General features: G+C 39.4%; 1 protein-coding gene across 4 annotated transcripts; it reads left to right on the top strand.

Moving 5' to 3' along the window:
• Positions 1 to 4,479: 4,479 nt before the first annotated feature.
• On the top strand, positions 4,480 to 25,185 carry Cln3 (CLN3 lysosomal/endosomal transmembrane protein, battenin). 4 transcript variants are annotated; one of them, XM_022844015.2, is made up of 12 exons: positions 4,480 to 4,592; positions 6,872 to 7,275; positions 20,124 to 20,166; positions 20,740 to 20,821; positions 21,070 to 21,111; positions 21,487 to 21,560; positions 21,884 to 22,042; positions 22,142 to 22,282; positions 22,629 to 22,851; positions 23,331 to 23,402; positions 23,701 to 23,916; positions 24,229 to 25,185. In XM_022844015.2, the coding sequence occupies exons 1-12, from the start codon at positions 4,582 to 4,584 to the stop codon at positions 24,355 to 24,357; spliced, it is 1,596 nt and encodes a 531-aa protein (XP_022699750.1). In that variant the 5' UTR covers positions 4,480 to 4,581; the 3' UTR covers positions 24,358 to 25,185. The 4 variants fall into 4 exon arrangements, with proteins under 4 accessions (XP_022699750.1, XP_022699749.1, XP_022699753.1 ...); XM_022844014.1 differs by lacking the exon at positions 4,480 to 4,592 and adding an exon at positions 5,639 to 5,697; XM_022844018.2 differs by lacking the exons at positions 4,480 to 4,592; positions 6,872 to 7,275 and adding an exon at positions 13,350 to 13,872.
• The last annotated feature ends 68 nt before the right edge of the window (positions 25,186 to 25,253 follow it).

Genomic DNA, 25,253 nt, shown 5'->3' with positions numbered 1-25,253 from the left:
TAGGCGTATTAAGCAAAGCGATGTGTCAATGAGCGGAAACTACAAATAGAGATGAGACCCCGTAACTGCAGCCATCGTCAAGATGGCCTTTGCAAATGAGAAAGTACTAAAAGGAAAGGGGTCGGATAATTAGCTGATGTTGGAGCAACCTATGATTCAAGGTGTGTGAGAGTTGTGTCTTTTAGTCCGCGTAGCTTCAGCTTTGTAAATATGACCTATACGGTAGCGAAAAAGAAGACAAATATATCATTTGATACCACTAGAACATAACTGAGTGCCTTCGTTCTTCGAGACCCTAACTTTATCATGTTAGTTAGTCTTAGGCGAAACCTAAGCCGAACAGTTGCAGATCTCGAACTCTAATGACTCCCGTATTGGTTATTACCAACGCGTGTTCTACACGACATATCTATTCGTACTTTATATGTATTTACTGTTAATTAAAGCTCAACCCTATTTAATAAAGAACGCGTTTGCAACAATTTCAAACAGTATCCTAATGTTATTATCAAATTTTTGTATCACAAATTATATCAATCATAGATTAGTGCAATACTTAGTTGCCGTAAGTAAACTTCACACTTTGTGGCAACTTTGGTATGGAAACCTTTTGTAAATAACAATTTTTAGTTCAGTGTCAGATATACTATCTATATGGACAGCTAAAGAACTGATTATATAGATTTTTATATATATACATATTCGGTTCATTAACGAGAAGTCTTAGCAAGTTTGGCATAGAGAAAGGCCGATTCCTCATCCATGAAACTAATTTTAATCTTCACAACAACTTCTAGCTACGAACCTTCACAAGTTTTTAAATTCATCCTTCAACATCACCTCAACAATGTACAAATTTGCATAAAACGACCCATACACTAACGGTTTGTGTATAAAGACAAAAGAAGAAGCATTCCAATATTACCTAAAAGTTAATTATCGGACTATCGGACGGAGTCGATGGGCACCTTTGGTCTAATCTGCAAATAAAGATATACTTCGTTATATCACTAGTTGTCACTAGCGCAAATCACATCAAGGCATTTCCAGTGGCAGAACCTTCATCAAAATATAAGATTTATATGACAAGTTGTATTTGCTGCTGTAGTTCCAGATTGGAACCCATACTCCCAAATTACTCGATTTCTTTTTTTATTTTTTAAGGCTCACTACGATCGGCATACTAGAAGTCTGAATGACCATATTCAAGTGAATGGGCTCAGCTTTCAAAAGACACAAATGCACCTCCGATTAAAAAAAGTGTCGCGAAATGATCCGCCGTTATAATATCATCAAAAAAATAGATCAATGTATGCTAAATTTCATACTGAACGACATAGTCATATTATTGATGATAATAACGTAGATCTATGAAAAGATTTAATGATTGCGAAAACTAGCTGGATGCCTTAAGACTGTATTGCAGGTATTAACATAAGACGCAATTGTAGATGTGGTGAAATGCTGCTGGCATTCTCACGTCGCACATTTTCACTGTAAAGTCAATTGAGAGCTATATTTGGGCGTAGCGCTCAATTCAGTCATCGGCGGGCAAGTTTTCGTCGCCACAAAACAAAATATAGACACCATGTGTGTAATCGTATTGTTTCAAACATAAAATTTCGATATCGGCTAGAAGAGAATGGGCTGGGAAACGGCTGTGAGGCATTAAAAAGTTCTGTAAAAGTAGGTGGAGTTGGAATGTGGAGATGTAAACCTCTCCACATTCTTGTAATGAGCAACTTGTGAGGCAGCTAATTCCACTATTTTTCTAAAGTTTTATTGCTAGCCTTAGCAGACGTGCTATTTGCAAAAAAACACCTTAAGCAAATATCAGGAAGACACCTATTGCTTCATAATGTAGAAGCGTGCTTTCCTACTTTGTATGACGCACTCCGACAGGCGTCTTGATTTGTCTCAGAGTTACTGACTGCTGCATCCGAGCAGCTTTCATTACTTGCCGGCGGACTTCTTGAGCAAACGCGAAGAGTATGCTCAGAAACTGGGAAAAAGAAAGGATAATGCAAAATACCGAATCTTTCGTCGTCCTTCGCTCCACTTGAGATTTGTTTCGATCCTTCCCGTTTGAACATTAGATACACTCCTAACCATTTCATCATTATGGATCGAAAACGTTAAATGTAATGTTATTCGCAATTTTTTTTATTACGCATGATCTTTTGTTACGAATGCCCTGACGGTTATTCCATTGATGCGAACAACGGTGCTGTTGTAAGTGTTGTCGTGGCTCTGGTTTTTTCCGCAATGAAACAAAAAACGTGGTAAGGGAGGCGTGCAAGTTCGGGCGAAAAACAGCTGTTTAAAAAGATAACCAGCATAATTGGATGGAACCAGGAGTCTATGCATAAGTTGTCTTGCCCTTTCCGATTATGCTACTACTGTAGTAAGACAGACTTTCGTCGCCGTATTGACGGACTGAAATAATAAATTAAATCAATAAATTGCTATTATTATAAGTAAATTATTATTTAATTTTTTTACATCAAGAAAGCAAGCGGCTGTAGCCGCTCAAACTGTCCATTAATAAATATCAGGATATATGGTCTGCCTTGTGTACACACAGATATTACGCCGCATTACACGACCAACCGCATATACTACACGCCAAGTGTGATCAAATTGTTTACACGGAGGACCTTGTTTAACTCCACTCGCTTACCTTTTGGAAACTTAACTAGAGCGTTTATTAAGTCTGACCTTAGTTTGGGTTCCGAAGCTGAACCCCTTGCGGTTGTTAAATCAGCTTATTGCACTATTTTCTTTATTTCATTAGAGTTACCTTTTATTGTTCTATTGCAATTTCCTTCTGGTTCTCCAGTAAGCCCGTGGAAGTCTACTGCAAACATCCCATGCTGTTGCCATATTATGCCATTCCTTTGTTTCCGTAAAAAAGGTCTAAAATTTAAATAAAAAATTTGCCAAAGTTCTTCCGAGGAGAAAGTCTTATACTTGTTTATGCTAGCTATCCATTTAGTCAACTCTTGGAGTTTCTTACGTAGTTTTTCAAAATACTTTATCAAATTTTTAAGAGCATCACTACGCAAAACTGGAAATCGACAAAAAACTGACTTAAGCTTTTCCGCATAAAAAAAAACTTTCAAAATAAACTCGTGCGAATATACGATTTGTTCTGTGACAACTGCTTAATACTACAGAAGAAACTGAAACTGTATGCACGTAAATAAATTAATTGATATTACCTTATGACTAGAGCTGTATTCGGTCTCAGATTGGCTGCGTGATGCAGAGTAAGACCCGCAACCTGTCTGTATAAAGTAATGCTATACGAATATGCCCCATCTATAATCGACATGTGTTTGTTTAACAACGACGTGCAATGCCTATTTCACGCTTAGTTGCTCGAATTTTCTATACTAGAAGCCTCAAGAGTCGAGTCGTTCTAATTCCCCGAAAAATATTGTTCGCTGTAAGCAGTCTTTTCCTACAGCTACACCAATTTCAAGGATTTTCCTATAACAACTTAGAGCTCCCGTTGCTGGAGTCACGATAGGTCGCAGGCAGCTTCTGATAAACGCATTTGACAAGGGGAAGGCTAGCGAAAGAGTGGACACGTCTGCTCATCAATTTTCTTCGAATGTCTTCTTGATCTGAATACGTAACCTAGAATTACATGACCATAAAGTAAGTCTCAATTTCAAATTTATAATAGTTATAGGAACTTAGTATTTTTCACGGTTGTATTCAACTGATTTTGATCTATTGAAACTTTTAATTATAAATAGCATAGATCAAAGCACCAGTAGTGATTCAGTAATACTATAAATGCTTCTAGCTATGCTTTTTCAACGGAAGCATTGTGCGATTATCAAGGAAGCTTGGTAGGTAACCCGGAAATAGAATATAATTAGCTGCTTATATATAATTTGAAACATTTTTTTGTTTACAGGCGAAACTTCACGTAGAAGACGTTTAAAGTCATGTTTAGTCCCATTGTTCTCCCACACAATGTTTCTTAAAGCCAAAGTTTCGAGTGGATATGTCGATTGAATGGCTAGAACAGTTTCGACTTTAATTTGCCATTAAAATGTCTATCATTCACTGTAAATAAATATAACCATCTGTGGTAGGTACATATATATCGTATATTAAATCATAGGTTCCTTAAACCAATACTGTATTCCGTCAACTGACGCCATGTTTTATAGTTAAACGAATAAGCACTAAGGTGATCCTAGCATAAAGATGGCCTTTGCAATCAAGTAGGCAAGCCGGAAAGCACTTAATGCAAGTGATGCATTGGATCAGATGCCTCCTTTCGATTCGATGTATAGCAAATACGTTTTTTCATTTTACGGAGCACCGTGAATCGTTAAGCTAGGTGTTTGAGCAAAGATACATTGCTTCCATCGGTGCAAAAATCTCCACCATAATCTTTTCGAGATTAACCGTGATTTAAATGAATTTAGCATTTAGCAAGGCTGTCCGCCTGAAAGCGCTTTCAAGCTGAATGACGAGAGATGGAAGCTTGTGTCCAACGTGATATGAAAGTTACACAGTTTCTATAAGGATTCAATAAAAGTGTAGGAAAGAAACAGTTTGATGTGTGTAAGGTAAGTTGTGATGAACATAGCAATCGTATAAGACGATTTTTGTCGAGCGGAATCGCTAATTTAATTAATTTCGAGCTGTCTCAATCACATACCCATCGACAACTCGAACGGTAGATATTGCTTACCCGTGGTTTCTGCCCGCGTTAAAAGCTCATACCAGCGTATCTTCGAATTGTAAGTATTCATCAGGATAAATGTTAATTGATTATGTAGTCTCGAGATATATATACTTCGAGTTTCATGCAACCTATATATAAAATATGTTTAAAAAAGTTATTTCTTTGTTTTTAAAAATAATTTTTGTCTCACTTGGAAGTCAAGAACAATTTTATCTACGGCTGTTTAAAAATAACAAGCACATGCTTACTGTGTTAATAATAGGAGAATAGGATAGCAAGGGCTGTTTCTACTGTGATCTGAAGCCGACGAAGCAAAGAATAGTATTAATATTGGATGCACGGTAAGAGAGATGAAAAACTATGCCAACAAGCAACAAGTACCTGAAGCGCACGTGTATCGCAGCTGCTTCGAATAGACCGTGCAACTAGCGAAGACGGAGGGATCAGTCTGTATTGGACGCGATAAACGTTGTCGTCGAAACGTAAACTTCTGCTTCCACCAAACTTCGATTGTTTCGAATTATTCGGTGATTGCAGTTTTGACCCTATGTACACAAACTGTACTTAGCGATGTTTCTGGTCGACGGCAGTAGTTGAACAGGTAACGCGGTTTCTAATTGTTACTTAACGACAGTAATAGCACTAAACGCAGTAAAAACTGTTACTGAATTCCCTCTGGAAATAACGACGTACATTTGTACACTGGATCCTGGCTAATATAGGACAAACGACAATAATGGTGACTGGCATCACAAAGGACGATATTAAGGTGAAACAACGAACAGTCTCGGGCAGTAAGCGTTCCGGAGCCTGAGTCGTGCAGTGGACCTCTCCTAACAACCTATACAGATAGGCAGAAGCAATGAAAATGTTTTAGAACAAAGTGGATGTTTGCTGGGACGCCAAATAGCAGAAAAGGCGTTAGGAGTTACGGTGCTGGTAATGGACTCTACTGCGCATGTTTCTGTGGTAAACGCATATGAAACGTAAGCGCCTTCAAGATAGTTGCGAAGGCTAACGAATGGTTTCAGCAGTTGCTTATTCGTTTCCTCATGCGCGTGATGGATTCCCTGAAATCAAAATGATGAAATAAGAACTCGACTATTCAATTAGACTTGAACATTTTCTTTGTGGTCTAAAGAGCAATACGAGATGCATTGTTACATCGACACGAATGCTCTGCTCTTAGTTAGGAGGCGGCTGGCATATTGGGATACAGTATAGGTTGACAAGCTCAGAGTCAATTAATATGATTCCGTTAAACAACCTAAAATACATGAAGCTTGCCATGAAAACTACTGTGCTAAAAATTTGAGAGAAATCATGTCTGCTAGGTGAGCAAAAAAGCGACTGAAACTAGCTATCAGTGTTAACAGGGAATATTCTATGATAGAAGGAGATTGGCCACCGTTTTGAGAACATAGCTGTCTAGTTTATTATAACGGCAAACTGACATCGTATTAACACAATCAGATACGCCGTTGGGCAGCCTTGCAAGCATACTATTAATTAAATCGTTTTATCAGATTTTACTGAGACTATGTGCCCAGCTGTCAGGTGTATGATTTTTAATAACGAAAAAACGATACAAAAAATATGCTGGAACAATAAGCGAACAAATATTAATCTAGAGACAAGCAGACGCAGACGTGTGAAGTTTTTATGCACTATAGTGAGAAACCCTGTCGAAACGAGTCGCACAAAAACCGCTAAACGTATTCCAAGATGTAAATTCTACTTTAAACTGTATTACAGTAGAATACCCAGAACGTTTAGCTTTTCAATTACATGCTAACGAATACGGAATCCATCAGAGTTCACTCTGAAGCAACATTGTTGTCTTCCCCAAAACTCACACAGATAGTGTAAATAAATCCTAATGTAACTAAAACTACGCGGGCAAACTATACAATGGTTTCCGTTTTGAGGAAGCATACGATCACACTATGGAGAACCAATATAGACTTGTTCAATTCACTCGACTTCATAGTTGCACCCGAGTGTATGTGTCCATCCACTGTGATAAGTTAGTCAAATTATGTTTATTAGTTACTTGGTGCATTATAACTTGTACAGACATATACGACACAACGGGTGTAGAAAGGTATTAATCTCATCCATTATGACATTTAAGTAAAATTAAATTCTCTACGTTTTTAGGGACTCGACATTATCAACGACCTTTTTCCTGATATTCAACAGTTCATCTTTTCTTAAACGACGCGCCTTTAATCAGGCAGACAGTTTGTCCGTGAAGCTGCAAAAAGTTTCCGTATTACTAGTGAACCGTTCCCGTGCTACCATCGAAGTCCGTGCTAAAATCGAGCCATCGTTCACAGTGTATTTACATCGTATTTTGTTACCTACACTGCACCTGATAACTAGGCTCAGCGAATTTCTAGGTGCCGCCGTCAATATTCAAGAGTTAGATTTGTTTGCTGTGAAACTGAGCAACCTAGAAAAAAACATGGGTGAAGCGCTAGCGACCACCGCTTATTCACTAAAGGACAAACAGAGTTTTGTCAATGCAGATATCGAAGATGAGGAATCGGACGATATCTCAGGTAAGATTGACACCTAGAAGTAAAAACATATGTATGTTTGTATGCGGATAATGAACGGTGGGAAATATCAAGGGATTCGGGAAAACCTAAAGGATGTCTTAGAGGTCGAGTTGTTAACATCGAGAATGCCCACGGGCAATTTTTATCGTCAGAATTTCGAATCGAGATGTCAAAATTGACGTCAAGTACCTTATCTCTAAAATATCATATCGTAATATTTATGTCATGGAGCGACTCTGTTCTACCTCGTTTGTAAGAGGTAATGTTAAATGACGCAAATGAAATACACATGAATTCCTTATCGTTTCAACAGATGAATTGACTAGTTAGAAACGAAACACAAGAAAGCTGAACTATGTGTTTGACGGCCTATTGAGGATCTTTAACTAGAAGGGAGGATCGAGACGAATCTAGGCACCGATTTCCGTTTTTTACAGGCAATTATCAGTTAAATTTAATATTTGAAGGTATATCACCGGTGTTACTGGCATTAAACGATGTCATTTCAGTCCGCTGATGAGCCAGTCAAGCGCGAAACAAACTAGATCCGTTCTAGACATCTTATTACTAGGTGTCATGATACGGTTCCAGCACCGTTAATTAAATTTTGGCATCGTACTTCTCGGCACTTCGACCTTGCCATCCAAACATACCCCATCGTGTTACATCAGTTGTCAAGTAGACAACTTAAAGGAAGAAATACGATCACGATTTTAAAAGTTAAAGACGTTTTCGTATATATATATATATATATATATATACATATATGTATATATGAATGTAATGAATGCTGAGAAAAATGCTTAAGCGGATTTTAGATGAAATATACATTATTTAAAGACTCGACACAATCAAATAATACACGGGAGGCGCTGTTGAATAGAGCCGGACGAATTTAATAACGGTTACGAAAATGTCGATATTTATATTATTACCTGTGAGTACGGTAGAAGCGTCCGATAGTACCGTTTAAAGCACGTGCTAACTACAAGAATCGATATGTTTCAAAGTGATTTACTAGTCTGTGTATAGACAACCGGGTCGATACGCTTGTCATCTTCGGTAATATCATAAGGGCCTTACATCTTCGATTTTTTTTAGTCAAGCTCACGCTAACTTACTAGATGAAATCAATAGCCGAAAATTAGGACAATAACTAAAAACTAGATTACAATCCTTACTACTCAAAAAACGCAACCTAGAATCAAAGTAGAGAAACCACACGGATGGAGGTCTGGTTGAGGACCGTCGGAATGAAGGCATAATAACATGAAGATAACAACCGGTTATGGATGTATATCCTTCACTAGTTCCGCCTTAATTCACTGAGAGTACAGTCTTCCGTTGTTATTGTTGAACTTGTGTAAACAAGTTTTGGTGTTCTCATCAACAACTTTCATATGTTTTATATTGATTCAAAGTTCAAATTAAGTGCACTCAAATAGACTCAACATTTAAAGGCTGCATTCGGTGAGCTGCAGCGATAATTTGACCGTGATAGTGCTTAAAATTATATCAGCGCAGCCATATTCGAGCAAAGCACAGCATACGAAAACGGCCTGCAAATGTTCGCGCCGAGATAAATCATCGCTTGTACAGACCTCGAGATAGAGGTTGTGTTCAGCAGACATCATTACCACGAATTGCTTGAGAGCTAATTTTTTACGCAAAATGTGCACATGTAAGCGTGGTTTGTTTTCGTTGGAGAACGTGATCCAGGACAGCCAGGTTTCATTCCATACAAGATATCTGTACCCACAGGATAATCTTACCACCACTGGTACTCCATTCTACCTAGAAAATGTTATTGTGCGAACATATGATTTGGGCACTTAACAAACTACAGCCGTACGGATCACGGTCATTCTCTTTGAAACCCGTGTCATAGTCCAGGTTCTTTCGTTGAGGAAATGAAGGATTTTTATCGATAGATACAACGACACCGCTGTTTTCTATTGTTCGAAATGACTGTCCTAGTCATATCTAATTATTCGATTATTTTTGAGTGAAATAACGCTCTTTTGTCGTTACAAATATATTAGGGAAATTTATATTTCTCTCAGCTTTACACAACATAGGCTTCTTTTTAAAGTTTACCAATTACAGGTTTAATCTCTCGAATACGTTTTATAGTATGACATCGAATGCAAGAACAGAGCTGCGTGTCATTGCTTTATCATTTGGCACATACATTCATTGATTTTTACTTATAAACTATGTGTTTCGTGAAACCCCCAAGTTTCATAACTGATAAAGCGCGCTCAAGGCAAGTACATCTTTTTTAAGCCCATAATCAGTTGTAGTCCGTCGCCGTATTTGAGTTACGTCGCTGTACGAACCCTTTTTCAGTGGATTGCTTGTCTTCGACAGCAACCATATGGAAGAACCTTAAAAAGCGCTCCCTCACCGATGAAGTCTAAGTCTCAGCACAATGTATGAGAACATGACTTAGTAATCTTACAATAGGCTGTACTCCAACACGGGGGATTTCGTCTGCTACGCGATCAGCTGCCGCCAATCTATGGTAATCCCTCGCTTACGCATGGTTCTCTCGAGCGTGTTTTGAAAGAGAACAGCGCAAGTTCAGAATTAACGCAGATCCTACATACCACATGCGTTATTTCACTCCGCTTTCGCGCTTCAACTAGCGATCGTTCGATTCTAATAACCATTGGATTTGCCGTCCAAGCCACCGCGCCGACGTAATAGCCGCTAATTACATATTTTTTTGCAAACATTGTTCGGTAAGGATGCTTCAATGCAACGGGACATTTACTTGGCGCCATGTAGACAGTACAGACCTTTCATTCAGCGCCGAGAAGCATCATAACCATTGATGTTCGTTTTCGTCCAAAACAGGGAGGAGCTTTATGCAACTTCTCTACCTTGTTCGGACTTCCTTAATAGGTTACCGAGATATCGAGAGCTTGTATTTTGTCCATTGTCTTCTTTACGAATCTTGGCCCGTGGTGGCTCTGAGCCTATCTCTAACGAGCTGATGCCGTCAGGTTGTACCATAACCGAGCAAATCAAAGCGATTTGCACTTTAGGATATGTCAATATTACTCAGGTCGTTTACTTGTGTTACTTCAGATCATTCAGACTGCTTTGAGATCCGGCTAGCTATATTGGTTTAGGTATCGTTGAGAACCTTCGTAAAAGTGGCAAAATGAGGCCACACTTTATGATTTAGGAATGAAGTCATTATTTTCCCTTAGGATGGCTTGAATTGCTCTGAAGTGCGTCCAATGGTGTCAGATTGGCTGTCTTTGAAGGTCTCCACGCCAACGGTGAGCCAAAGCTGCGAGTTCTGGCTTATTCCTAAATAAAATAATAACGCTAATATTGCGGTTTGGCTCAATTCTATTACATTTTATTGGACAGCTCTGTCTTGTCTGAAGCGTAGCTAGTAGTCACTGCAGATGTCCACGAACCTGGCTAACTCCGGAGTGGTGTGCATCTGATGATTTATCAATAAAATCAGATCTATATATAATAAGGATAGATCTTCAGATTGTTAAAATTGTTCTGAAGTACAACTCGCGGTGTCGACTAGCTGTCGCTGAGAGACCCTATCCATTTCCTACAATCACTGCTTAACTCCACACAAATTTGCGTAACGCTCGATTTGATTCAGAACTAAGCTTTGGACTTCTCTGAGTCGGATGGTAATCCTCGTAGCAGAACATCAACTGAACAACTTTCGTGGTCCTTAATGCGATTTTCGCGCCCTTATTACTGTTTGAAGTGACTTTGCTTTCAGGTATGACTCTTCTTAGTACCCTCACATCTTTTCATTGATTGAAGAATGAGAAGTGATTACTTACTCGAGTTCGTTATGGACAAGCATCAGAATGGGTTGTATATTTGGCATGAAGTACTATCTATTAAAGAACATTTCGGTAACGCTCTCACGTGATCAGAATAAAGAAGCTTCGCGAACCTATTTTCTCAATTTTTTTATTTGGTCTCATTTGGTCTTTTTTTTTCATTGACTTGCCCCATTCATCAACGATTTCTGGTCCGTTGCTTATGTTGGTCACCTATGAGTGCGGTGCGGTCAAAGATGGCTGACATCACAGCTCTTAGTACTGTAACAGGGTGTCCGAAAAGTGGTATAATCCAACAGGAGACGAAACATAGTTTGATGGGCCCTATGACGCTACAATGACGCAATAATGCCATGCAGTAACAAAGCACACAATGCTGTACAGATTTCTATACAATTTTTTTCAATACATTAGGTTATGTTTAATAACTGTTTGTAGATTTTCTTTCATCTAGTATCTTCACCCTTTTCAATACACGTTACTGTCTTTAACACATGTTACGGAAACAATCAAAAACCAGAGTTGAGTACTTTTGCAATAATGGACTGTGACATTCGGTATCAACTGCTTATAGGGATATGCACTTCAGGTCACAACCCGCAACTCTGTTTAAGCGCAGATAATCCATTATACAGAAGCAAAAAGTTCCCATATTCTCGTCACTATTACTACAATCACAGGACAAACAAACGAATTATCCGTTATTAATGACTATCCAATGCTGCAGTGGTAAGGCGTTTACCTACCAAGTTACGAACACATCAGCTGATATAAACACAATTTTCAGTCAAAATCCAAACAGTTAAAGGGATGGTGAAGATAGTCTATGTTTCATGGTGAGCTTCTTAGCATCTTGGAGCCTTAAGTTAGTGCTTAATGGAGCTACAGAGAAACAGCTGAGACTCAGTTATGGAAAAAATTTTTCAGTAGCCATTGATTAGCTGCATTATATTGTGGCTTTTATGTTCCATATTAAGAATATCTGCCTAGATGAAAAAAAATCCCAGCTAAAATTTCCCAGAGGCAGGAGCTAGGCTAGTAAAGTCCGAGTAAATATTCTTAAAAACTATTTAGTATTGCTCACTTAGGGGTAAGTAGATCTTCATACATAAAAAATCTGATTTGAATTAGAAGATTTTTTTTCTGAAAAACTGCAAGCTCGTTTCTGGGCTAATCTGAGTCACTTTGATTCAGCCGTTGACTCCTGATGGAAGCTGGAATCAACGTAGTGTACCAGGTTTCATTTAAACTGGCCGCTGAGTTTCCATTTATGTGAGACTAGGCCATCACACCACTTCCTTAAAATGCCTTCACGAATACTTAGAATCAGGCTCTTAAGAAAAGGCTGGAGGCTTTGAACCTCGCGTGAACGCTAAAGTCATATTGTCATGGAGATCATAACAAGCAAACTCCTGAGCTTTAATTATACAATGCGGTTGTACAGTACTTTTGTTTTGTTTATTTATAGGGGGGAACGATACAAAGCCGAAAGGACATATATGGAGTTTGCGTGGCTACGGGTCCGAGTGTGCGCGTCTTACAACTCTCATAACAGTAGTACATTAAGAGACTTCAGAGTTGGAACTTATGAGGCACCCGAGGGTCGACTAAAAGGAATGACTTTTTCGAGATTGAGACAATTGCAGTATGGCCTCTAAAGGCAAGGCTTAAAAATATAGACCATGCTGATGCGGGTATTATTTACTAATAAAATCGTCAGCGCGTTTTGAAGAACTATACATGAATATACCCTGAGAATAGTCAAGCTTTGTTTCTAAAAACAAACTCTGCTTGATCGACTTTTTTAAAGGCCTATTAATTATTATATCTAGTACAGAAGTAAAATGCAGCCTTTCAAACTGCCAAATGAACTTTGACCTGACAAAGCACAGCCACAGTGAAAGGCCGCGCATCTTGCATCGATTCACGTGGAGCTTCCATGACGTCAGTGGTTAATTCTTCAGCGGCGGCGACGACAGCTTCGATCCGGGTGTCTTTGACATCAACACATTAACACAACCTCAAAGAATAGCCCATAGTAAGCGTATTTCATGAAAAGTGGTCTTTTTGTCCTAACTATGTCTACGGCCACGTGAAATACTGTAGCTGGATTGTGGCTGGAGATATTTTCCAGATGGCTCTTTTGAACAGTTAGATACTTATCATCTAATCGTTAATAGTTGTAAAAATTCTCTCACAACGGCGCCCGTTCAGCATTAAAACTACGTTACCCTCTGCTTAAACTAAAACCAAGCACACTCGTTTACTAGACATGCTGGTTCTAGTCTACCTTTCAATAGTCCAAAAGGGCATAATAGACTTAAGTATGTCTATCCAAAAGCGGGTTGCATTCGATCGCTGCGGCGGTCCTTGAAACAGGAACCTTCCGTGTGAAGTCAGCCGCAAGTAGACAAAACAATGAGCATCTCAGAGTATGCCAAGTTGATTATAAGTAAATGTTGATTCTTTTTTAGAAATGACACGTAATGTCCTGCTATGAAAATATGATAGTGCAGTGCGAGATGATTTGGTTTATGGAACAATTTCTTTTGTGTGTAAACTTTCCTTTATGTAAATTGGCGCGAAAAGTGGTATACTCCGCGGACTGTTGAATATATCGTCAATCATTACACCGGTAGTGTACTAGACAATAAACCTACAAAAAAAAATTATTAAAAGAAACAGAGGGAGACTATAAAGCTGATCAGTTTTGGAAGGAGCGTCATGGAGCCGACCAAGAATGACTCCCAGGATTATAAGACCAAAGGTAACCAACTGATTATATCGAATTTGCAATGGATTTTTTAAAAGGTTCTCTTTCAAAATTGGCGCGCTAAGTCGTCGGATTCGATTGTTTGTGCCAAAAATATTATCTGCTAACTGTGTCACGTTTCCTTGTAGCTAAATGCCTGTGCTTTGATGTGAACAGAAATGCATCCACGGTACTTTTGATTGGCCTAAGTGGAACGCCAACTTATGCTTCAATATATACAGCCTTGATTTCCTTAATTTTTTTTAATTATGTTCGCCTCATCTGAGATTATTAAAGGTCTACATCATTATAGCAAGAATAAATATAACAGTAACCGTTCGCTAACAAGCTTCTACATATAGTTTATAGCGATGCTACATAATTATAAATCAGATCATATACATATATACATGCACATAATGCATGAAAATAACGGAAATAATTAAGAAGAAGGTTGCAAATGGTCGAATTGATCGACGCTAGTAACCTTAATAGCATTTTAGATTGATCACTTTTGCATTCATCTTAAATAAGCGTTAAAAAACATCCGAACCGCGCTAGCTCTACTAGATAATGCAATGCATCAGAAAATATAGATTTTCTAAACAAAACGTATGATGAAATAGCTGTTTATTAGTGTTTATATATAGTTTTTTTGCTTAAAAATGTCTTGTTTGAGTAAGTGAGCTAGGTCTCTTTTGTCACGGCAAGCTGTTTTTAACATGTTATTGCTACTTGTTTGTCCTGAATAGTATAATACATAATAGGTAACTTATTATAATACTACCTTATCAATTGCTGTTGTATGGCTTAATAGGCGTTACTTACAGGTAGATCGACTAGACAGCTTCAAGGTCAGCGTTTAATTAGTATTTCATTATACGCATGCAGAAAATGTATACGGCTGCTTCAATCATATATATTCTCCCAGCTCCTAATTCCGTTATAGTTCCCTTTTATATAGAATCGTTCATGGTCGGCCTATTAGGCGTATTACTATAACACGATGTAGACCACGGTATGCAAGGCGCGGTGGCTTCGAGAATAGAACAGAGATTTGTTCAGAGCGACTTTGTACCACAAATACCGTGTTAATACTTTCAACGACTTTGAAATGCTTTCCTTAATGCCAAAACAAAATGACTTAATTTCGTAGCGGTGTAAATGTGCAGTAAAATAGGCGTATAGATGTTTATTTTTTGTCCATTTTTATCAGCCCTCAGACTGCAGCTCATGCCCAAGAGGAACCGGTGTGGGAACATACGGAATGCCATGAAAGCCTAAGAAGCGTAACGTTGCTTTATGAATATCATTACCTTACATGGATTCAAGAAAATTATCTCCTTTTGAAAAATATAGCAGCAAGCCTGCTGGAAAACCTTTTCGTCTGACATCATCTATTGCAATCAGTGGGGCTGTCATCATCATTGCCGGCCAAATTCATCAAAAATTCGTATATCAAGCTATAAGTAGCCGATAATTCAAGCAAGGTGGTTTACCATAATGATTTCCGGAAAAATCAACTGTGTACTTATCCCCGAGTATTTTATTCCATTGCTCTATTAGCGATTATTTATCACACTGCAGGTAGGGCACCATTTTTTTTCAAAAATGTTATATTTTTTACAGAAAAGTCGTGAAAAGACAGTAAAAGGATGTCACAACGATTGTAATTACGACTATTAGTCGATTCTGTATTAATCACTGTGAATTTGCGCAACTTTGTTACCAGCCTATCACTGTTGACGACATATCTTCCGGGTTTCCACTGATAGTAAGTACTTGTTGCTACGGTCCTTTTTCTCTATCGGTCGTTTCGATTCAACCGCATCAATGACGACGCTCATCGTGCGACAACGAGTATGCATGCGTTACGTCGATCAGCGTTGTACCAGTAGCTATCCCAATGAAGCAGTACCAACAATAAACGGAGGGGCCAAAAGCAGACGGACGCTTTGAACAGCTTGGCACCGCGGACTACAGTTGCGCGGTGACTGACCGGCAAAGTTATTGGCGCTAACGACGACTTGGTTCCGTCCGTGATCGTGAGCAGCGGTACGCCGATGTTTAGCCGAACGGCCACAAACACATTCTCTCTTTGCGGGTAGCAACTAACACGGTAGACACTGACACTGACGGTCGCTGACGCACAGCAACCACATATCATTGCCCCATCAAGTAGCCACTGCTCCAATAATGTGCAAGTGAGTTTTCCGTTCAGTTGTGGGGAGGACGCTGTTCGGCGGTAGTTTTTACTATCTTGAGCATGCTTAGATTGACAGGTGTTGCAGCCAACACCTGCATTTAGTGTTGTCACATAAAATTGTTAGATAGAAGTGTGATCAAAACGCCAAGCAAAGCAATAGTCCATAGGAAGCTAACTGTCTGAAAACAAACAACTGTGTATCAGCTGTACTTCAATAGAAGGTGGTGGGTTATAAAGATTGTGCGAGTGTTTATCTAAAATGAACGCGTGAAGTCCTGAGTTTGGCACTATCTTCGCTAGCATTACTACGGACGGCTGATGACTTCTTCCGGTACGAAACGAGCCATCTATGTCCACTTCGCACCAGACCATTCAATCATGCATCCTCAAGTCTCGAAGGCAAACCTGTTGTCACTGCGCCATCTCGTATCTACGAGAGTTCCCATCCATTTCATAGTCTGCGTCTGCTAGAGATGTTCATTGTTGAGGAACGCTCAAGTGAATCTGTAACACTAATTCGGTTCTATTTAAGTTTGCCATTTGTTGTGCAACCCATTAGGAAAGAAGGAGACACGAGAAGTGCTTGACCTTACCTTCTGGTACTCCTGCCCCCATAGTGAATGTTGTACGGGTAGAGTCTAGGGGCTTAGGCAAGAACGAAGATAGCAGAAAGAAGTTAATCTGGCTTTTTCTACTACTGCTAAGCTTTCTTCTTCTGCAAACCGTAACAAAAAATGTTTATCGATGTGCGCGCGGGCAGTTTTGGTTTAACTGTATCCACATTGTGGTTTGTGAACGTTCTTGCTTTTGTAAATATATACCTGATTTCCATAAGTTGTGATAATTCAGTGGCAAATACTCTAACTTAAAATGCTGCTGATATACATATAGGTTTTTACATATATATCACACTGGACAGTACAACTAGGCTAATGTGGCCGTGACTCGCACCCATCGAATCGAGAGCTGAATTCGTGATCACTAGCAAGTAGGGCCTGCGTGAGTCCAAGTCTCACGAGCCGTGCGAATCTCTAGCAGCGACAACTGTGTGAACAGAAGTAATGGAACTAGCCAGAGATAGGCACTGCACTGAGTGAGAAGACGCAGGTCTCCGCTTCCAGAGATTGCCCTCGGTAACCACTCCACAGCCTGCTAAATGCTGAATAAATAAGGCGATTTTGGGCACTGTCCTGCTTAGTAATGGGCAAGAGCTTGGTCCGGCAGCGCTAAAGTAGTGGTCCACACTCCTGATCAGATATTGTACTTCAACTCAACGCCACTCGGTTTGTATACAAAGACAATGAGTAACAACAGCTCAACACGATCGCATTTGTGCTATCCTTAACGTATCTGGACAAACGGCTTAGTCACATAATGATATACGTAGACGACGACGATGAAGATGAAAGGCTGCTCGGGCTGCTATCGGAGCCCCAAAACGCCGAAAATGATCAGCCAGTGACTACTGCGGCAAACGCAACAGGTAATAACGGCTAGAATAATATCATGTGATAGCATGAACACGTTTACATCGCCTGATAAGGCACTCGGCATCTGTAGCGCATACTACCATAAGAGGACGCTGAGCCATTAACGGCGCAGGACACTTCCAGTCGCATAGAAATGGCCGTATGCGCTGACGGGATCAGAATCAAGTGATCCTTGTGTATGGTCGTCTATTCAATATTTTTTTGCTAATTTATTTTCATAGGCTGATCTTTTACAAGAGCTAATGCTGTGTTTACAATATAAAGGTTTCATTAGTGCAACGTTACTTCGAGGCAACGGAAATGAGTCTGGGCTCGGCTTATCTGTATTTTTCAGTGGAATAAAGTTGCCAGATCTAAGCTGGAGAGTCTGAATGAGCATCGCATCTTTTACCACAGAACCCATTCAGTGTTAGAACTAGAGGCGGTCGTCATGCCGATGAAAAATGGTAGATAGGAAAATCAATGCTGACTCTTACAGCAACGGCCGTTGTAGCAATCTTAATGTACACCATTTCAATGCTAGGCTCGTTCAAATTCGTCGAGACGTTTTTAAAGGCAATCAAAGTCATATCGATAATAATAATAGGCTGCTCTCTCTCTGTAAGCAGAAGCATCTACAAAGGTTACGACTGCATCAGTTTTATAGACCCAGAAAACAGCTGTTTTGTATGTTTCTGTATGGTGAAAAGCCTTTCAATAGGAGATATGTGAAAATATTCCGGGTCTGCCCAACTCAACAGGAATGGCTAGAAATAAGGTCCCTATATGCTCCTACTGATACAGAATCATCGTTAGGTAACATCTGGCCTACATTTTTACGGTTCGCTTGCTTGAGATTTTTATTTTTCTGTCCCGGGGGTCAGGCAAGGATGTCGCAGAACACGTTTCGTAAAACGTGTTTGTGCAATAATGAAACGAACCATAATCCGTAATGTAGGACCGGCATTTAGTTCCGTTCAGGTGGAGGGACTTGTTAGCGACCACAACACAGTAAGACACAATACGAGTTCCCTATTAGTTCACTGACAAATTTTGAAATCGATGCCATAGCATATCGCTAAAAATACAATATATCGCTTCATCACGGTATTACTTTGGACATAGCTTTAATCCTAAAATGTTATATACGGTCACAAATTATGCCCATATAAAACGTTTGAAACCAAAATGCTACGGCGATTACAATAGATTAATATGTTTATCAAAATTATACGTTACTGTATTGGTCATCATTCTCAAAAAATAGCCTTTGGCTGACCGTTTCAGGTACTGATTTCGCTGGCAAGCTGCGTGTTGACTCTTTTTTTTTTTCTTTATTTAACAAATATTACACTCTGCTTCGTGTCAAAAGTTAAGCAAAATGTCTGATGTTGATAGATTTCGCAATTTAGTTCTGAACTTCCTGTCAAAGTACCAGATGGGACCAACCTGGTTGTTCTATAATAGTTTTTGCCTTTGCCTTGCCGGTCTCCATAGTGAACTGTTCGCTGTATCATCGGGCAGGATTTACGTTCACGATGTCTGGGTTATGCTACGGGGTATTATGGGACTAAACAAGAATCAGCAAGTCTGATGCACATCTCTGAAGTTGAATATTATTCCGTGGCTAATGTTGACATTGCTTTGAAGGGTGATCTTGTTTGTATCTGCACACAACATCAGCATTTAATGTAGGTCTCGATCACCGTTACCGAAGGAATCGGCCATTCGCAAACTGAGATGTGATAGAGCATGTTTGCTTTTCTTTATCGATATACAATAACAATAACATGCCTGATCAGTAGACTCGCAAGCATAAGTCTGTCAGGCGAAAAGTCAACTTATTTTAACGCCACATGAACACTTACCGTCTATGGAAGACGTTGTTAATCTGAATTTGAACGTTCCGAGTTTTACATTTGGTGCTATTGCTTTGAAGCATTGTTTGAATCGGGTACTTGCTTCTTCTAGCACAAAAAATCGTGTGGTTACTCCTCAGTTCGAAGCTGGACCACCTCGAACCCCGTTGCCAAGTTTAGTTGGCAAACGCGTTACCACCATCTCACGGTGGTGATACATGAAACGTTCTCCGCCTGGCTAAATACTCCCGTCCCCTCTGGATTGCCCTGTCAGGCCTCTACTTTTTGCAAGGCGTCTGATATATTTATTACTCTCCTGAATTTAATTTTGCTGTTCCATTTGCGCTGACAATGAAACGCCCTTGTCTTAAGTAACGACACCTACTTCGCTTTCATGCACCCTGTTGGGACTCGGCAAAGTTCGTGCCACTAAATTAAAATAGTCAAATATTAATATCTGTTTTCGACGAAATTTATTTACGGGAATGATGTAGCATTAATCAACGCGGAACCAGCCAGTGCGGTTTGCGACATGGTTTTTAGCTAAAGACGTTCCCGGCTTTTCCAACCGCTAATTTTAACGTCGACGAAAACCGACTACTTATACGAGACTAGTCATTCCACGACCTTGTTAATATGTTTTTTTTTCTATATGCTAGAAGGGCACTGGGTTAAGAAACTTAGTAATGGAATATTTCATCACTGTTTATTTCAATCTATTTCTACTTGCAGACAACAGACGCGGCAATAAAGCTCGGAATCTGATTGCCTTCTGGTAAGTCTCTGATGGCAACTTGTTTGTTGGTTTTGTTTTTGACAAGCATTTGTAAATTTTTCAAAATTTATAGCCCCTGCGAAAGGTGGCAACTTCCGCATGCTAACATTTCGTTGAAACGTTTAAAAGCACTCGAATTTCAAGGACGTATTAAGGCGCAGGATGGCTGGCGCAATTTTATTTGGACTTAACAATATATTTGTGACGTCTAACCTCCAAGTGATGAACAAGTCTGACTTCAAAACTTCAACCTTTACAAAACTGTACCTGTTTAGATTCCTTTGCTGATCTATTAATAGACCGGTGCATGAGATGATGAGTCACCAAGCAATATATCTAAGCCAATCTTTTTACCCCCCCCGCCCCCCGCCCCCCGACACACAGTAATAGCAATGTATAAAGATCGCACCCGCCAATGCGGATACAAATAAAATCGATTATTTATTATGTGAACAGGCCATCCTGTTTATTTTGCCAGCGCGCTGAATTTCGATCTAATACTTTTAAATTATCCCCTTAAATTATTTCTATTCTTGCTATTATTATTGCTAAGGTTCTTCTTGATTCTGCTAGGCTCCTGGGACTATGCAATAATTACGCCTATGTCGTTATGCTTTCGGCCGCCGTTGACATTATTGACAAATTCAACAATCATGTGAGTATCAGTCCATACGGCCGCTAGTTTTTCAAACTGAAATTATAATTTTTTTTTAAAAAAAAACTCAATTGTCTACAAAAACGTTCGTATCAATCAGGTTTTCAAAAGTATCAGTAAATAGAATCGTCAGACAACTAATTGCTGCAAAGAGCGACAGCCACGGTTAGCATTCGAATGTATTAAACGTATATGCGGATAAACAACTGAGAAATGATGCCGTCATATATATACTTTTTTTTTTACAGAATGAAACAGTCGTTCCAGTTTGCACTCCTCAATCAGCTGGCGTAAGTAGAACGCCTTCTTTATAATTTTCTTTAGTATTAATCAAAGGATCGCTGATTGATACATTTTTTCTAGCTGCTAGGATAATAATGATTATAATAGGCTACCTTCCAGACCATCTCTATAAAAAAAAAATTATACTAGCTATACCTGCTATGATGTGCATACTTAAGCGAAAATTGTGTCCAATATATTTTTTACAAGTTAAGCAACGACTAACTAAGATTAGAATTAGAATAGAAAGCTTGATGACGGGTCTGATCATTTCGTGCTTGGATTACACGAGAATCAGTAATCTTTTTTGCTGGATTTTAGCAATGGCTGAATATCATAGCCTGTTACTTTTTTCAATAGTTGATTTTTATACTGTCATGTAGGCAATTCTTCTGGCTGACATTTTTCCGGCGTTGCTAATTAAGTTATGCGGCCCGTTTATCAATGCGAATACGCAGTGAGTATTTAAGTTTTCGCTTTCTTTTCATCATTTTGTCCACAGACGTTATTGAAAATGCAGCAGCGAAATCATACGGCAAAATGTTCACTTGTGTTATTTTGATTCGTATTTTCCATTGCTTTTTCAAAAAGACCGCTCAAAGCCAAACTTTGTTTCCGGTCATTCCACCCGCGCAACAGGAAGCGTTTCGGGCGCATACCCATCAACTTTACTATAGCAGTACCCTGTAGTGTATAGTAATTGTAGTTCTGACGGTAACTTATACGCAGGATTGAGGATAGATAATATGTCACGTATTTACAGTTTAATCTTTTTTAAAGTTTACTTGTCGCCATCGTGACCCTGATGTCGGCTGGAAGTTTCATTCTGACATCATTATCGCCAGCAAAATGGCTCGCATTTGTAGGCGTTGTAGCAGCATCCCTTAGTAGTGGACTTGGAGAAATCACATTCCTAAAGTATTCATCGCATTACCACAAGTAAGTTCATTATCATTATTACGGTTATTATTTCTCTTACTACTCTTGTTACGGCAGCTAACCCTTAATCTTGCAAACTGCGTTTGTGAATTTTACTAGAAACATTGTATCGGCCTGGTCTTCAGGCACCGGTGGTGCAGGTGTCCTAGGTGCCACTCTGTATTGCGGAATCACGTTCGTTCTTTCACCAGAAGCGACCTTGCTTGTCATGCTTATTATCCCTATTCTACTTGCAATATCGTAAGTGTTATAGATTTCTGTTAAATACAAGGATCGAGATCCGAGTTATGCAAAGGCATTTATATCGACTTTATTGAAAATCGATTTTCGTCTGTTATTAGTAACGACTGTTCAAACCATAGCACGAAGCCCAGCTTTTTCGATCGTTTCACTTCCTCCGACTTTGTTTCGAAAAATGTTTGCCCTCGGCACCACTTCGTCGGTTTCTGTTTACAGTGCTACGAGTGGCAAGTAGAAAGCTGCTCAACCGAGTTAGGTCCAACCCTATCACATAGGAGCATATGCATGTTCTTTTCGTCCTCTGTTTTAATTTTCATTTATTGCCTTGTCCAACTGTTATTGACAGCTTTTGGATTATCCTTGAGCACCCTCGCCAGTCGATCGAATCAGGCAACCCCTTAGGTATCTATTCTGCTGCCAGCGGCGCTGGCTGTTGCGGATCCCGTGCGGCGCCTCGAGGACCTACGTTTTCGTTGGCCCAAAAAATAAAGCTAATCAAGCCACTGCTCAAGTATATGATCCCACTTGGGCTCGTCTACTTTGCGGAGTACTTTATCAATCAGGGTTTGGTAAGTTCGCATTATTAGCAGGCCAACACTTCTTTCTTAGAATTGCGAAAACGAGCAATAGCTACTTGTGTTAAGGTTAACCAGCTAATCAGTTCATTGCAAATTAAAGCTTCAGAGTAATTTTCGTCAAGATCATACCTCGCCCTACTGTTCTATGACGCTTGTTTTAATCTTTAAAGATCTGCTTAATTATAATCTCTTCTTTTTCATGTATTCAAAGAGATTTTTTGTTGAGTTGACCGGCTTTTTTTTTAGGAATTCCGTCAGTGTCTCTAATCAGGACCTTATTAACTTCTGGTACTTTTTTCAAATGAAATATCCACATGTGCCTACGAGAATCCATGTTCCGTTCACTATTTATTGGAGTTTTCTCGCGTGCAGGTTATGTGATAGTACTAGGTATTGCAAATGTGTCGGCGTTGTTTGCTCGCGTCAAATCTCTTCAAACATATGTCATATCGTTTGGATTGTCCCTACAGACGGAGCTGATCACGTTCGAGAATAGCTTAACCCTAAAGAGTCAATACCGGTTGTACCAAGTATGCTATCAGGTAAGAGCAGCGACATAGCTTTAGATCGAGTCTTTCGTTAACGTACCTGGAACGAAATACAAACGCAAATATGTTATAAGCGGACAAACGGAGAAACTCTTAGTCACAGTACATGAGTATAGCGTAACGTGTATTTTTCACCTAGGTCATACAGCCGTGGTACTCATAAGAGCTCGTAAAAATGTAGTACGGCATGTCGAAGGAAGCTTTTTTAATTGCGCAATTGCATAATATATTCGTTATGTAGAATGAGAACGTTTAATGTGGTTTCTTTTTTATTCTGACGTTTGACATCTAGGTGGGCGTACTGATTTCTCGCTCATCAGTGAACGTGTATCAGATTAACAAACTGTGGGTGCTACCAATTCTACAACTTATTAATGTTGTCCTATTTACGTGCGAGGCCATCTATCGTTTCGTACCTTCGATCATCATCGTGGCCATCTTCATTGTGATTGAGGGTCTGTTCGGTGGGGCCAGCTACGTCAACACGTTTTTTAAAGTTTCACAAGAGGTCAGCACTAACAGTGATACCATATGCATAGAATTGTCAACTGTAAGACAATATAAATACTTCTTTATTAGATACAGCATTTATCATAGTGGACTTCTATGTAATTGTACCCAGCGATTTGCATCAGACAGTGCGAATTATATCAAGGTTGAAAATTATGCAAATGCAAATTCGGATACAGAAAACGATCCGATTTGGCTATCTGGGTAGAAGAACAGGAAAATATAAACAAAAAAATGCTCTCCAAATAATAACAATAATAATAATGAAAAGACTAAAAATTATTATTAGTTTTTTTTTCGCCATTCACAGATTGCTCCAGAGGCCCGCGAATTTTCAATGGGGGTGACCTCGCTGTCCGATTCACTGGGTATCACCCTCGCAGCATTCATCGCGATTAAGGCGCACAACCTTATTTGTGATTATAGGAACTCATATTGAAACGAAGCTGTGAAAAGGTTATTGCCGCATTAACGACTGCAAAGCACCAATACCTTAAAGTGCATCAACGTCTATGATATGCGAGCGATGCTCAGTTGCTATAGATAATTTATCCCTAGGATAACGGATTTGCCTGCTAACCTTAGGGGTACGTTGTGGCCTAGGTTCGAACGCAGACATATGCAGACTTCGTTTTGTGATGGCGGGGAGCCAGCTGTCTGTCTTATGGAGGAACCATGCTTAACGACGATACCGGAAGTAAAACGTCGAGACGTAGATAATGTAAAATAAGGACATTTTAAGGACGTAATGCATTTCTTGATTAGATCAAATACCCAGATCGAATCGCATTGGCAGTTAAAAGTTTCAACACCATTGAAAAACCCGACGATCTGCTAGCAATGTTTTGCTTTGTATATTGACAAGTATGCTGATACGTTAATCCTGAAGCTGCTAAAAATTCATTATCAATCCTTGTGTTTGTGCTATTGGAGCGGCTTCATGCCTTAGGGAGGAAAGCCGTAGCTACGTAAACGGTCCAACAGTTTGGCGCCGCATCACATATTCACGAAAATTGCCTCACAATCTAACCATGCACATCGAATATGTCGACTTTCTTATATATAAAGATTGCGGTAAACGAAGAACTTTCTTACTGAGTCGCGTTTGACCCGATCAGATTTAAGTGATATCAGGGCGACAGGTAAAGGGCCGTGACTGACGAAGGTATTCGTGCTCGAGCTCGTCTTAATATCATCGGTGATTTCACTTAAAAATGTTTACTTTCTTCTAAGCAACTACGTATAATAAATATTTTCAGTTAGTTTATTCTTTGCACTTTTCTTTATCGGCTCATCAATTTTCATATTTACGATTATGTTTAACCTGCAATATTG

Source organism: Varroa jacobsoni, unplaced genomic scaffold (assembly GCF_002532875.2).
Source record: "Varroa jacobsoni isolate VJ856 unplaced genomic scaffold, vjacob_1.0 scaffold_1090, whole genome shotgun sequence".
Classification (NCBI taxonomy): Eukaryota; Metazoa; Arthropoda; class Arachnida; order Mesostigmata; family Varroidae; genus Varroa; species Varroa jacobsoni.
This window is presented reverse-complemented; position numbering and strand designations above follow the sequence as displayed.

What these genes read in the sequence shown, in the direction of transcription:
- Cln3 (XM_022844014.1), top strand. Translation starts at nt 5,654, where the DNA reads ATGGACTCTACTGCGCATGTTTCTGTGGTAAACGCATATGAAAC. An exon ending in GCACTCCTCAATCAGCTGGC is followed by an intron (nt 21,112 to 21,486) that starts GTAAGTAGAACG and finishes ACTGTCATGTAG; the next exon opens with GCAATTCTTCTGGCTGACAT. An exon ending in TGTACCAAGTATGCTATCAG is followed by an intron (nt 23,403 to 23,700) that starts GTAAGAGCAGCG and finishes TTTGACATCTAG; the next exon opens with GTGGGCGTACTGATTTCTCG.